General features: G+C 42.2%; 1 protein-coding gene across 1 annotated transcript in view; it reads right to left on the bottom strand.

Moving 5' to 3' along the window:
- Positions 1-13,280: 13,280 nt before the first annotated feature.
- GPR132 (G protein-coupled receptor 132) overlaps positions 13,281-15,727 on the bottom strand; it is a 3,812-nt gene continuing 1,365 nt past the window's right edge. Inside the window, exon 3 of the mRNA XM_009890710.1 lies at positions 13,281-14,405. Within this exon, the coding sequence (XP_009889012.1) occupies positions 13,281-14,405 (1,125 nt within the window). The remainder of the gene's footprint in view (positions 14,406-15,727) is intronic.

Below are 15,727 nucleotides of genomic sequence, written 5' to 3'. Positions count from 1 at the left end.
AGAGAGAAAGCATGGAGCAGAACTGGAAAGAAATGTCTGCAAAGCAACCTGATAGAGGAAACTGAAATAAAGACAATAACTACATACAAAAAGAAAAAAGGGGGAAACTACAGGTCAGAAACGGCAGGAGACTTTTAAATCACAAGGTGATTCAAAATAGGTACTCAAAGCTTCTAGACAATTGAGAGGCATTGCACCTGGTGAGACACTGCAGAGCAACCTGCTTGTTAATGAAATGACTAACATGGGTGACAGGGAAGAAAATGATGCAAACCAGCTCAGCAGATCTCTCCTAGGAAGATGGGTCACCGCTGGCACCCAGCGAAATCTTCAGAGAGAGTGGCAGTCTTGAGGGGATTTAAAAGCACTGGCAGTATTTATAAATAAAGTCTGATCACCAAAGAGGGGTGAATGGGATGGCCCTTTTTGTCTGAAAAGAGGAGGTACAGGGTTGTTTTAACAGGAGCAGGCATCGCCTCGACCTCTGAGCAGGTCCAAGGCGCAGATCCATCCTTAGCACATGTTGGGGCTTATTTGAGCTGGAGGTCCTGCCCAGAGCAGGAGGGCTGAGTCAAGCGAAACTGCTACCCCGAGCCCCTTCCCTTGGCTGGGCAGTGGTTAGCTGGTAGATGAAGGATGAAGGATGGGCCCGGCTTCAATCTGTGAGCGCTGCAATGTGTACACGGGCTCTGGCCATGCCGCCTCCCCCATGACTGAGCAGCAGCAGGAACCGTGCTGGCAGCCAGGTCCGGCTCTCCCCATCCCGCAGCCTGCCTGCTCCGGCAGAGAGCCGGCTCTCCCGGGAACCCCGGCTTGCCTCTTCCTCCGGCGGTGGCTGGTACCGGGTGGTGTGACCTGCGTGCCACGCTCGTTGGAAGTCAGCCACTACTCCCTCCTTCCTTCCCAGCCCCCTTCCTTCCCTTCTGGAGCAAGCCTGTGCTGGGCTGTGCTTGATGCCTCGGGAGCTTTGCTGCTCCTTTCTCAGAGCTGCACAGCCCCTGCTGAGCTGGCCAAGCTTTCACACATCAGCGGTGACGGGAAGGCTGGTTTAGAGTTGGACAGTGTTTATAAAACCACAGAAATTAATAGGAACTCAATGGCTGGGAACAGGGCTGAAACTGCGCTTTTAAAAGACAAAAATAATAATAATAAAAAAAAAGACGACAGAATTTCCAGTTTATTTGTGCAATTTCAAGCTGCACAAAGGATCTCAGTCAATGACATTTCCACGTTACAAATTATTATAATAATAGTGGGTTTTGCTAGTTTTAAAGGGCTAATGCTGATAATCTTTATGTAGGTGAATAAGAAACAGAAATAACATGCAAAATGACATTCCTCACTTTCCACTGGGTCGCTGCACTGACATTATTTCTAGCCTGTGGAAGGGTCTCTCTGAGGGAGTGTTTCTTGGGCTCTGCCAGGCGCTGTCTCTTACTTGGTGTTTGTATGAGGCTTAGCGCACTGTTTCACAACAGGCAGCTTGCAAGCCCTCAGATAAAGAGGGTAGGAAAATTAGTCAGGAGGTTGCTTAAGCTTTGAAACAAATAGTTTCAGCGAGATAGGAGGGAGCCCTGTCTCAGTACCGATACGGAGCTGACAAACGCAGCGTTTTCCACTCTGCCCTCTTGTGTGGCTGCGGTGTTTTCTATCTCTGGTCTGGGGGCCCTGGGCTTTACGTAGCTGGGCGAATAGTTCAGAATAGGGTTGTGCAGTCCGAGGCAGCAAAACGTGCGCTTGCGCTGCCGATGGTCGGAGCCAGCCAGACATGACTCAGCCCTGAACTGGAAGCCGTGAGCTGTCGTCGGTGCGGTGCTGTGCTCTGGCAGGCGAGGCTCACTGAGAGACGAGGTGCGTTAGCTCCGGCTCCGCGCTGTGCCGGCACGACTGCCTGAGGTTTGGAAGAGTTTTTTTGGCTGTGATCCCGCTGGTTCAGAACGGGGACAAAACTTGCTTGCCTCTGCCTGCTAAAGACAATGTGGACTTGCTTGGAGTCTGTATTGTTTCTCTCATAATTACTGTTTGATTAAAGTGTTTAAGATATGTTTGTCTTTTTAATTTGGCTCCAGAATAGGGCAGGAGGCCCACTCATAATGCACCGTTTCCTTTAAGCCCAACCTGGCAAATTCTGATTACCTCTGAGATAGGCAGCATTATGAAACAGTCCTGAGTGCTTCTGCAGACAAGCACATTCCTGCAGCAGAACGAGCCTAAAAAATCCAGGAGCAGATGGAAGAAAGGCTAAGGAGGGTAATTAAATGTGGCTGTTCCCTGAGAAGTAAGCCTGTTGTGGCAGCTCAGCTGGGCCCCGTAAGCCAGGTACGGGATACAGCTTCATTGCGTGTGGTCTGCAGTCACTGCACACTGAATTTAAGAGAAAGTGCTTTTGTACCGTTACAGCGTGTTAATGTGTGGACCACCAAAGGGGGCTGGGAGTTCTGCTCAGCCTTCAGTGAGAGTAAGCATCTCCGACACTGCTCCGAGCCTGGAAGGGCCATCACTACCTGTAGGAGGCGGTTGGATGAAGAGCAGCGGGTATCTGGTGCCTGTAAAACAAACCAAAGCGTTCATAGTAAGTGAGTGAGCATTTGTGGGCTAACTGTAGCTTGATGTTGGATGATAACGATGTTGGCATCAAGTGTTAGTGGCTTAACAAAATGAGAATAGCATAGTCAGAGCACTCATCACACTAACTAATGCACGCACCAGCTAATACATGTCTGAATATGGCAACAGTTGTCTGGCTGTATTGGCTTATCTGGGTGTTTGTGCTGGCAAAAAAATGGAGCACGGTAGTAGACAGGTGATAGGAGAGAGGGCACGTGCCTGTCAATACAACAGTGGCAAAGCAAATCTGTTCCTATGCAGGAATCTGTTTGCCTCAGGCCACCAGCCTCAGGCCTTAGGTTTTACGGCCATGGGTATCTGATCTATCTACTAGGAGGTCAAAGGGATTAGAGATGACATGAGCTAAGAAACGAGCAAAGAATGAGCTAAAAAGAAATTGTTCAGAAATTGTGACAAGCCCTATGCATTAAAACCAGCACCACTGGGTTTATCCAGGTCAGCTGGTAACTCTGTGGAACCTCTAATACATTGGTAAGAAGAGGTATTAATATATTTTGACTGCAGAAAATACAGTGGAAACAGGACACAGGAAAGCTGTTAGGTTTGTACTAGTCTGCAAACTCTTTTAGCCCGCCTGGCTGAAGTGGTCGTGTTGGAGTCAAGGACCCTTCACAGACAGCTGCAGAAGTTACTGACCATCAGTTTCCTCTTAGAGTGGAAAGGACCTGAAAGAAAAAGTGCCCTCATATTACAATATCTGTTTATGCTCCTCAATGACCAGCATATGAGAAAATAAAAATAAAATAAATGTTTTCGGCAAGATTTACAGATGCCGGCAAATTCAGCAGAAGTGTTCTCCGTGGCAGGTGATATACAAAACTACAAAAGCGGCGACAAAGCACTCTTGAGAAACTCCAGCCATGAAACCACAAATAACGTGTATGCACACTGGCAGGCAGGGGCCAACAGCCGGTATGTGGCTTTGTGTTGGTACTGGACATCTGTGGTAGGAAAAAAGCACAGATGATATGAAGTTAAGACCTTAAAAGCAGTACCTAATGAGCTACTAAAACAGCAATAGAAACCTCTAGTGGCAAAGCACTGTGCACTGTACCAAACAGCAGAAGGCTCCAAATTACGCAGTAGCAGTCAGCAAAGATGGATTTTAAAGTGCTGAATATTGTTTGGGGTTTTATTTCAAGGCTTCTAAGCCCTCTTCTGGATCATCGTGGTAGTTCTGTTTTATATTTGTGAGGGACGAGATTGTTTTGTTGTTGGAAAGTGTTGCGTTACAAAGGTTTCCTAATAACTAGAGGAACACACTGACTTGCTTCATAACAGGGATTTTCTTTTAAACATAAATTTTGGACACTTGAATGCCATATTGTCTGGTGCTGCTTAAAATATGTGTTCCATATCTAAGCATAAATACCATAGGGTATGACAGTTGCTATAGCAACTAAGCATCTACTATTAAATAGCACCCACAAGCTCAAAAAACATGTGCAGCCTGTCACTACTCAAGGTATTCCTTTCTCTGCAGCAAGCTAAGTACCATATTTTCATCTCGGGAGTTGGTCTGTTTCTGATGAATGTGTTTGTGATGTGCATATGAAGATCTTTTTTCCCCCACCACCTCTACCTTCCTTTGAAAACTGCAGATACTGTAAGAACAAAATAGCCTGAAGCAGTTGCAAGCTGAAGAAGTTAATGAATAATTCCTTTTTCATATATCCTTGAACATACATTAGAGTGTGGCTTTCAGATCTTTTAGGCCAGATTTGAGGCTTACACCTTTGCTATTCTGCATCTTTTGATATTACAGTGTTTTGCTCTTGAAACCAGCCTTCTGGAAGGCACTCTGCTGTTTCTGGAAGTCGTGGCCCTGAAAAGTACAATACTGGTGGGAAACTATTTCTGCAGTAGTGGCAAACTGCAGAGTAATAATTCAAAAGCAAAGTTAAAGCTAACAAAACTCTTAAGAAAATGTAGGTCAGTTGTTTAAGTTTGCCTTAAAGTTGTTAAGCATTTGGACCATGAAAATCAGAGGAAAAAAGTAGAAAAATAAAAACACTGAGTTTCTTATGCAGTAACTTAATTCTAGTGGTTGAGACTTCAGTGGCAAGCTGTTGACAGCATTAGTGAAATGTGATTTTCCTTAGACCCATCATTAATGATGAGGAGAATAAAATTAAGCATCCATAAGAGAATTGTGCTGGTATAGAAGTTAATGGTTTGTCTGCAAGTTAAATTGACCCTCTATGCTCCTTGGAAGAGTTGTTAGATTCCAAATTTTGTTCTAGCGTCTGGTGAATTGATAGGTTAAACTGGAAAATGTACTGTACCCACAAATTATTGCTGATGTTGATTTGATGGTGACTTATCTGAATTACACAGTCTCTAAGAAAAAATATATCATAAATTATAGTAGGAACATAGCAATTTAGTTAATAAGGGTATGTAAAAATGAGCCTAAAAAGTAGGTAAACTAAGGTGTGAAAAGGCATATTAAAATGTGATTTTTTTTACCCTGTTTTTTCTAAGAGAATGATTGCTAATGCCTGTCTTGCCTTATCTGGTTAAAGGGTTAACCCAATTAGAAGCATGAGTATGAACAACCTGTGAGCTGGTTTTGTTCTCTCCTCCAGTCCTGTGCCTTGATGGGAATGACGGCTTTGACTTTTGTAGCAATAAAAGAATGCTAACTCATGTCTCCTGGTCCTCTGCTGGTAGCCAGTGGTTTCCCAACAAACATTTCAACACGTCTCATGTTAACGGAATAATAAGTCTTTAATTTGCCTTACTTAATCTGACTAACAAAGAGTACCAAATGCCAGTAGACCTGGGATAAAGTCACCAGAGCTGCAGTGAACAGCGGTGCAGGACGATGTGGAGAGTGGTTTGCTGAGGCAGGGAGGCAGAGTGGGGCTCTGTGAAAGAGTTGTTTAGAATTTGCTGGGTGTTTAGATACTGCAGGGGCTGTGGCTCAGCCGAATGCCTTAGATGGTGTGTTTGCCTCCTGCCACTTACATCCTCTCCAGGGACTCAGGGACAGATCCTGGCAAGTTCCATCACCCTTCACATTTTGTCAGGAATTGACTTTCTGTTTTTCTCCCCATAATTTTTCTTGCTTGTTTTCAGATCTGGTTTGTTTGTTTGTTTTTTTTTTTCTTCTTGTTTGTAGCCACCATTTGAAAAAGGTTGCATGTTTCTGCCATAGCTGGATAAACATTATAACCCAATCTTGTGTCTGCTTCAACAGCTGTGGTAAGCATGAGCACACATGCATACACTCGTCTGTACGGACTGTTTTACTTAGCAGCACGAAGTCTTCCAAATTTATGATTACAGGCTGTGAATTTAAGAGATATAAGGGATACTTTTTTTTTTTTTTTTCTTCCACTGTGAAGTCCACCATAGCCAGCAGGAGAAATAGGCTAGAGTCTGGTGCCCTCTTGTGGAAAACAACATCATGACTTAAAAGCGATCAGGGCTTAAATTACATCGGAAAATACAAAGTTTATCCAAAACAAAAGCTGGAAGTATAGAAAAGGGCGATTAACCTCTCAGTGTAATTTCTGAAATGAAACTTCTGCTGCGTGGTTCAGAATAGAGGCAGTAGACTCACAACCCATAGTTGACTGACGTGTTGAATGCTTGAATGACAGGTCGCTTTCATAAAAGCTTTTCTTCATGTTAGTCAATTAGACATACGATGCTAACCACTGACAAGTCAGGATTATACATTAATATTGTTTTAAATCATGGAAGGATATATGTCCAAGCTACCTTCCTACATTAAAAAAATAATTCTCCAGATTCTGGAGGTTTTAAGTCGTTATGATCTGAAACGATAGGCCAGCAAAAAAAGTTCAGATTCACATTCAGCTTTCCACAGCCTTCAGGGGGAGGAGGGCTGGTTTCACCACTTTGCTTTAACTTCACATTGATTTATTTGTAATGGTTTTCAGTATTTCCAGAGAAAAAAAAAGATTATTTTGTGGGTATTTCCATGTACAGAGTTGGTTCTCATCTTGGAATTTGACTAAGAAATGGTTCTAGTATCTGAAACTGAGTGCTAAGAAAACAAAAAGACAAATATTTAATATAATTTCAAGCTTCTTCCTCTCATGAGAGGGGAACGTTTTTGGTCAGAAGACGGAGTGATTCATCCTTGAATAAAGCAAGCAGGGTCCACTCAGCCTCTCATTAGGGAAAGCCCCAGGCTGAGTTATAAAATAACACATGCCCTTGAATTCTGCTTTTCTGTAATGCTGAAGTTACCTGCTGACCTTTCGTTTCCCTTCAAATCTTTTCTATTATTACGTTACAGTCTGTCTGTATCTGCTTCACACCCCCGTGTACAAAAGGAGTTCCCCGTTCACCCCCTTTTTCTTGTTTCTGACAGAAAGTTCAGCTTTGTACTTGGTCTGGCAAGAACCTCCTGCCTTTTGATGTGACGGGCCATTCTCACAGTAAGACTCAAGAAAACAAGAAGTCAGTCATACTGCTGAGTTCTCTTGTTATTTAATGTACATTTTTCTTTGCTTTTGCATATTGCTGCATCTGGTCCCGAGTTTAGTTTGAGCCTTGTGCATTTGTTATCTTTGGGATACAGCTATTACTGCAAGCGATGCAGTTAAGTGCAGCATTCCATCGACAGCTATGGGCTATCTATTTTCATAAGCCTTATTTTAGGAAAGGATTGACCAAAAGAATTAGAGGTAGACAGGAATCATACGTGCAGCTAAATGGAAAATGACAGGGTTTTTTTTTTAATACCTTAGCAAGTGTCCTTTATCCAACAGATTGCCAAGTCACCTAAAAATGTCAAATATACAATAATAACAACTACCTGTAGTGAGTAGTGTGAGACAGTCTTCTCAACTATATTTACGAAAGGCAAAAAACAACACCAAATTAATCAAATAGGTAAGTAATACTGCTATTGCCTCAAGTGTATCAGGCTCACACTGTCAGAGACCCATTCCAGAAATCTGGTGCTAAGAAAGTGCTTCCCAACCCGTGAAAATTGTGCCAGGAAAGGAAAAACTGGAGAGGCAGTGTCCACATGGATGGATCTGAAAGCACGGAGGATTTAAAAGATTATTACTGGTAGCCTATTGTGTGCAGAAGTTGCAACAGCAAATGCTATTAGTGTTACTGATTGTTTTCAGTCCTGTACCCAGAGAGGTACTATAAGCCTTATGAGCACTTGGCCCTGAGTGTTTCCAGTCTGGAAATCAACTCTGTGGATCAGTATTACTCTTACCTTTTGGAAGCAACAAAACACCTCCAAACACCAAAATATCCCAGTGAGGAAAAATCCCAGTGAAGTCCCCAAGGGTCTAGTGCCCACGTTACCAGAAGGAGACCCAAAATTTAAAATTAAACTCTGCATTTTTTTTTCTGATGCCCCAGCATAAATAGAAACAAATAAAGTTCTTTGAATCTGACCCTGAAAGTGCTGAATCATTAGAATTTGTGCTTTAGTACCTTATATTCGCCTCCACACCATTCACTGCCCCGTTGCAGTAAGCTCTGAATATGCATATGACACACCTGCTCACTCTTTCTAGTATCTCCTGCAAGGGCTTGTAGATTAAACTGAGAAGACAGACAGTGCTCAAGGGAAGAAGTGTCCCATTTTACAGATGGGGAACTGTGATACAGGCTGATGCATTTCTAAGCAGCTTTCTGAGCGCTCAGGTATTTGCATACTTGTTCAGAACATCTGCGACTTTAGGTTTACAAGGCTTTTCAGGACTTTGTACATTGTACAACACCCTTTTCCCACAGTATCTCTCTTCTCTTTGATTCTTCACCTCCCTCAAGAAAATATTTCATTCAGACCTTTGAACATACAGGGGATGCTTTGTGATCATGGGCTGAAATGTCCGGGCCCTGTCACAGACCGAGGCTGCCAAACAGGATGGACCATTGCACGGCATACTGAGAAAGCTTATTTTGAGGTTGCTCATGTTGATGATATTCATGTGATGTTTTGTGAAATTCTTACCACACAGCTTATCATCTCTCCTCAGCAGACTTTCCATCCTCTTCAAGGCTGGTTTTTGCATCGTTATCTATGAGCATTTCTTACAGGGCGGAGTAAAGAGTAAAACCCTAGAAGTTATCATTGATCTGAATTACAGCGATGAGACGTAAAGAAAGAGTCCTACTCTTTCTTACCAATTGTTCATGATGGCAGCAACTAAGATCTAGTACCACGATATTAGTATTCGTCTAATTTGGGATAACAGATTTCTCTTTTTATGTTTCATGTTGCTTACACTTGAAGATTGCATCATGAGGCCATGCTGCATCCCTGGTGCAAACACAGTATGAGAAGCGCCCTCTCCTGTGGAAAGGTTAATTGTGCAGGGAAAAGAAGGAGTGCTGCGGGCTGCAAACCACCCCAGGAGGGACTAGAAGAGATGGAGAGGACTGGTAGGTATCACATCCTCGTCTCTAGACACTAGTTGCAGAAGACATGCTGGGAGATCCTGCTTTGGGGATGCTGCCACCCGTATGCTTCCCTGCACACTGAAGAGGTTAAAAAAATGACTGCATCTCTTTGATCCCCCTGCCTTTATTTGCTACCTTTAGTTGTGCTGGTTTGAAAATAAGACAGCTCTTCCAATCTGTGAGGCAACTTTGGCATCATTTCACTATACAGATGATGTTTCCTAAAAGACCTATCCCACAGTGTGACCTCTAGGATGACAACATGCTCATGAAGGAATCACAGAATTACAGAATTTTTGGAGTTGGAAGGGACCTCTAGAGATCATCTAGTCCAACTCCCCTGCTAAAGCAGGATTGCCCAGAGCGCATTACTCAGGACTGCATCCAGGCGGGTTTTGAAAATCTCCAGAGAAGGAGACTCCACAACCTCCCTGGGCAGCCTGTGCCCGTGCTCTGTCACCCTGACTGTAAAGAAGTTTTTCCGTGTGTTGGAACAGAACTTCCTATGTTCCAACTTGTGCCCATTGCCCCTCGTCCTGTCACTGGGAACCACCGAGAAGAGTCTGCCTCCATCCTCCTTCAACCCACCCTTTAGATATTTGTAAGTAGTAATAAGGTCTCCGGCTCCCCTCAGCCTTCTTTTCTCCAGGCTAAAGAGTCCCAGCTCTCTCAGCCTTTCCCCATAAGGGAGATGCTCCAATCCCTCAATCATCTTGGTTGCCCTTCGCTGGACTCTCTCCAGCAGCTCACTGTCCCAAAGCTATTAGATTGTGGACGTTTTCAAAAGCCTGGTTTGGAGTTAGGTTGCATCACTCACTACCCAACAGAAATTCATCATTGGGTTGTACGTGATAGCAGGGACTAAATTGGACTAGCTACAGGGTCACCAACTGCAGATGAAACTTTTTCATGCATAGAGAGTCTAAGTTCATCCATATCTGGTTTTGCTTGTTTTGTATAACTATCCTCTTGAAGCAAAATTTAATACTGAACATGAAAGCATTTCTTAGACAGGAAAAGAGTTTTGTAAGTGAGTTACCCCAAACAATTACTTAAAAAATGCAGTCTTTAGAAATAACTTAAAATTTATGAATAAAAACCCAAATCAGATATATTGTCCGCAAAAACTAGTTTCGCCAACTCTAGTTCATCACCTGAAATTATTCACTTCATGCTTCGCAGTCATACTTAAAATAATCAGCAATCCACTTATCTCCCAAGTACATTATGAATGTCTGAGACACATGTAAAAATAAAATCATGTCTTATTTATTCAGTAGCCCACTCTTTAAGTCAAATTATGAAAGTTACACCTGAGTAAGTGCTGAATACAAAAAGAGTTAAATATTTGAATCTCGCCCCCGTTACACTGGTGAGCGACTTACCGGCTCTGAGCCATACATGTGGAGACCTGGCCGTCCAGAGATCAAATTGAGAAGCATGGCCTAAGTTTGGTTCTGTGTTCTCTCCAAGTCATCTTATAGCTTAAGCTGAGTTGAGGAAGTCGGGGGACAGATCCAAATAGCTGTGCTGAGAACTCCAGGTCTGATGTAGTATGGGAACCTTTCTTCACGGCATCAAGCACTCCCTGCGGGCTCACTGGCACTGTCCCTGCAGGAGGAAAGGATGGAAAGACCCACACAGTCAATCCGCCCTTCAGATCTGCTCTGCACTGAGTAGCGTCCTTTGCTGTGCCTCCAGCAAGTGTCCCAGTGTTGAGATCCTTCCTTTGCCTGTATGGCACAGTCAGATACTGTGTGACAAAATGGGTCGCATGCTTCAATTTATCAGATGAGAAACAGTTGGCTTATCTGATGGGATGGTTTAACAACACGGAAATAGCATTTCTTGATGTCCTCACTCAGATGTAAAGCCGCTTTTCCATTTATCCGAAGAAGTCAGGATTTGCAGTTTTTCTCATGTGGATACATTGCATGGTACCTGGCCCCTAATCCCTGTCATGGAATATTTTAGTTTGGAAAGTGCCTCTGAAGATCATCTAGGTCAGTTTCAAAGTTGTATCAGGATATACAGGGCCTTGTCATCCCTAAGGCTTTTATTTCAGAGTGCATCTGAACAAAGAAGCTCCAAGGATTTTCATTAAGAGGATGCATAATGATGTGGTAATTTAGAACAGCACGTAAATTAGGCAAAGCAAATAAGAGGATGCATAATGATGTGGTAATTAGAACAGCATGTAAATTAGGCAAAGCAAAAGAACTACAGATGTTGCATCAGACCCTGCTAATCCCTATCCCCTACACCTACAACACTGGGCTCCAATATCAGTCGCTCTAAAGACACATGTTTTATCAGATGAAAAACATCAGAGAGACTTCAAAATTCATCGAGGTGAATATCTAATTTGCATCCATTTAAATCAGTTCAGAAGTCTCTGTCTTTGGTTTCTTCTAAATTCACTGCCATGATGCATCAGAGTTTTACATTTAGACTATGAAAATCCTGAGGTTGGGGTAGTTTCCATATGCATCTTCAGAGATTAATCACCAGTCCCCTGGCTGACTGGGCTGTTACGAGCAATGCCTGATGATGATTTTTTTAGTAATGCGAAGTTTGGTTTTCAGCAAAGTTACAGATATTCAGCATGTTGCAGATCTGTCCTTGATACCTTGGAGAGTTTGATCTTTGGGATGCATATGAAAATACAAACCCACAGTGTGTTGATTAGCATCACAACAGAATTTCAAGTTTTTCCAAGAAACAATCTCCAATTCAATTCAGTATTATGTGAACTACTTTTGAGGATACAAACCTTTCATAAGTAGATGCCAGAAGAGTCATTAAATAATACAAAAATTAAATATGTCATAAATACAATAACTTGAGGAAATGACATTTTGACACAATGCTTCTTTGCAAAAGGGTGTAAGAATAAAGCATAATATACAGAAATACCTATGACAATTTAAAAACATTAACATTGGCTAATGTTAGTCCAATTCAGAAACGCCAATTTAAAAATACTACAGAAATATATTATAGATGAAGCAGAATGAGGCTGTGAAACACTTTACAAACTCATCCTCAAACTTCCAACTGGTTCATAATCTTTTTCTGTTTTACTTTGATCACATAAAAATATGAAAAAGCTGTTTAGATGAATCTTGCCAGGTTTGTATCATTCTAATTTTTTAATTTCTAGTTTGAGGGCACAGGAAACTACCATCAGTAATTTATTTGTAGCAAAAGTGGCAGCAGCAGCAACGAAATGGGTCCTGGCATAGTTTCATGTGTGCAGCACCAGCGTGTCCGAGGGAGTTCCCGTCTATGGGGAGAAGGGACTGTGTCCTCCATGCTGCCAGCCCTTCCTTGTCAGTGAGGCACTTCACGCCTGTATGGACACTCCTACACACTACAAGTTGGATCAATACCGAAAGCGAAGTGTTAGTTTAGTCAGAAGTGAAACACAAGTTCAACAAACATTCGGAGATGGCATACAAACAGTCCATGACACCGCTCAGAGGTGTATAAATTTTCTATATACTTCAGTGCATTCCAGATTTAACTGCAAAACAAGTAAAATCTACTAATTGTAAAATATCAAGCATTAGAATTGTACATTTTAAGAATTTCAGGACAGTGCAGGATCTTGACTAATACAGTTAGAAGTACTGTCGGTCTGTGTTATCAGGCTGCTGTTTTACCCTCTAACTCTCCCCAGAATGTGCGAGGTAGATAAAGCTGCATACTGAAGTATTAGGAACATTTTCAAGGCTCTTGTTGAAAGACTTCCTTATTTTTAATATTTTCCACTGGTTAACCGCAAACGTTAACAACCGAGTACGTGTATGAGAATCTGAACATGTACCTCCTCAAGAAGTAAAAATTTCAGCCATAAGAATGGGCCCTACATTGTCCTTCTCAACAGGCAATTTTTTTTTGTTCAGCTCAGACGATAAAACTGGTTCTGAATTCATATGAGGAAAGGAGCTATTCCAAAAACTAAGCTTTTAAGATTTCAATGTGAGTCAAAGTAAATTACTTAGTTTATTCCACATGTCCTTAGCAAAGCAATATTTTCACCAATGACACTGGTGGGCAAACTTTATTGTAGGAGACAAACAGAAATAAGAAGTATTGCTCCCATAGTGTCCTCAAGGAGTTGCTGGCCCATGCCTTGTGGCAAAACTTCCTATGGATGTCAGCATGTAAATACTTGTGGGCTGCAGTCTGCAGCCCACAGCTGATGTTGGGAACTTCTTTTTTGTGTCAGCAGCTAACTGCTAGCTGCCACCTTCTTGGTCTTTGCCACTACTACAGGTCTTTTGAATGTCAGATGAATCTGGTATTTCTTTGTTTTCTTTTCTTAGCCTTCCTTCTTGTGATTTTAACGTTTTCAATTTTGTGCTTTCAGTCTTGTTATTAATGGATGAATTCAGCCTGGAGGAGTTCAATCTCCATCTTCTCAGACTCCTATAAAAATCTTTTCTGACATTTTCACTAGCCAGCACATAGATGATTGGATCAGCAACACTGTTTGCAGTGGCTAAACACAGAAACACTGTAAAAACTGAATATATATCTCTTTCGAATGGACATGAGCAATCTTGATGAAACATAAAGTATATGGATCTTATGATGAGTACCACATGGTAGGGAGCAAAGCATATCAGGAAAATTACAATAATGGCGATAGACAGATACTTCACTTTGGCTTTTTGGCTACAAGTCAAGCTGCTGCTTGTTTTTGTACTTTGGAAGATTTTGTAGTTTGTGAAAATGAGGACTGCGAAAGGTACGGCAAATCCCAATAGGAATCTAGCAAAGCTGAAAGAAGCCAATGTTATGTTAAGGGGCAAAGTCTCAAAGCAGGTTGCCATATTAGTACCATTTTGAGAACTATCCACGTGAAATACTGGAGTGTGGATTATTGCAACCACTGCAAAGAGCAAACACACTATTATGATTGCTTTTTTCTGTCCTCTTCTCCCCCTGGATTCCAGAGCATATACCAGCGCCACGTAACGATCCACAGAAATGCAGCACAAAAGCAGAATGCTGATGTATATGTTGCAGAAGAAGATGAATCCTGTTATTTTGCAGGCATTTTCACTCATATTCCACCGGTGCTCATTTTGCACGTAGATAATCCAGAGAGGCAAAGTACTTAAATACATCAGCTCACACAATGACAAACTGAAAATGTAGACGGCAATTACTCTTTTCCTCTGGATTTGTACAAATGTAAGCAGGGAAGTTAAGCAATTTGCCGGAAGGCCTACGGCAAAAACGATGCTGTAAACAGCGATCAGAAGTCTCTTGCTCTCACTGTAGGGAATTTCTGAGCAACTGGAGTTATTATTTATGCCTGTACAATTTTCCATCATTCTTTTTCGAGCTGGTGTTTCCTGGAATCAGAAGACAAGGTGGAAAGTTAGCATTTGCATCACTTCAAAATGTGTCAGTAAAGGTTATGGTCCCAACAGGACATGTCAGGGGAACAAGTGGGATGCTTGTCTCGGGGAAGCATCTAAGACAGGCAAGTTTTCCGAGACCACCTGTAGTCTCCCCTGGGAGTCAGGTTGGATTTACTTCCAGGAAAAAGTGCCTTTCTTCACAAGTAATTCTGGACTACAGCATGCCTGTTCACTAAAACAGGGTATCAGGAACTGTCCCTAAACCAGACTGCCTTATAAATAAGACAGAGCTGCTGATCAATTACTGAATTCACTTCCCAGAGGAAATTGAGGGCATTACTCTTCCATTCTTTTTTTTTTCCTTCAAACTGAGTAACCAAAAATGCAAACAGTAGAGATTTTAGAGGCAGACTTCTAAAAGAAGCTATAATTTATGGTTGGTCAGGTGGGGAAACTGTCTGAAGTGGGTGGTGGTAGCTGTTGTGTCAGAGACTACCCAGCATACAGGAACAAGAATCTGGCCACTGGTGTGTACTTCCACATTGTATTACAACACAGCGATTCAGATCTAGCTAATTCATACTTCTCTCCTCCTTCCTCTTAAAGAATAACTGCAGCTGAAGAACATGAACTTGTAGTGCTATATAACACCCACCATAGTAAGCCAGTGAAACTGCCTACGACATCTGTTTGATACCTCTGGGAAACAAAAGGAAATTAAGGCAGCTAGAGGAAATAAACAAGACCAAAGAGAAGAATATACACATATACAAGAAAATGAACGCTCTTTGAACAGGTATGGTTACAAAAAACCTCCACCTTTCCAAGATAACCATACGCAAGAGCAGGCCTGGCATTTGGTTAGTTTTAAGTAGTGCTAGGAGATTCATTTCTTGCAAAGTCACACAGTGATTTCGATGCAGAATTCTTCTCCAAGTGAAGAGAGGAATATGGTGGTGGGTGCACGATAGTGGTGGTGTGTACCCTTAAAAATTTCTTTGCTGTATTTATGAGTTGAAGGTGTCCGCTTTATAGCATCCTTGATAAAAAAAGGCCTTGTCTGGCCTAATATTTTGGGCATTCTCTTATGAGTTGGACACTTGCTCCAGGGAACAGTCAGCTAACTCCAGAAGGAGGAGATGTGTTGACAGAGATTGATTCCCTTCAGACAGAGGAGAGGCATGAGTTTTCTTGGTCCACACTGTCTATGAGGAATTTCTTTAACCCTGAGTTCACGCAGGAGAGAAGATAGCAGCCTCGGAACACTTACTTGTTGCTTGTTTGGGCTTCTTCCAAGCAGACCATGGGGAAAG

This window comes from Charadrius vociferus, unplaced genomic scaffold, assembly GCF_000708025.1.
Source record: "Charadrius vociferus isolate BGI_N301 unplaced genomic scaffold, ASM70802v2 scaffold428, whole genome shotgun sequence".
Classification (NCBI taxonomy): Eukaryota; Metazoa; Chordata; class Aves; order Charadriiformes; family Charadriidae; genus Charadrius; species Charadrius vociferus.
The sequence above is the reverse complement of the archived record's forward strand: the minus strand, read 5'-3'. Positions and strand labels throughout refer to the sequence as shown.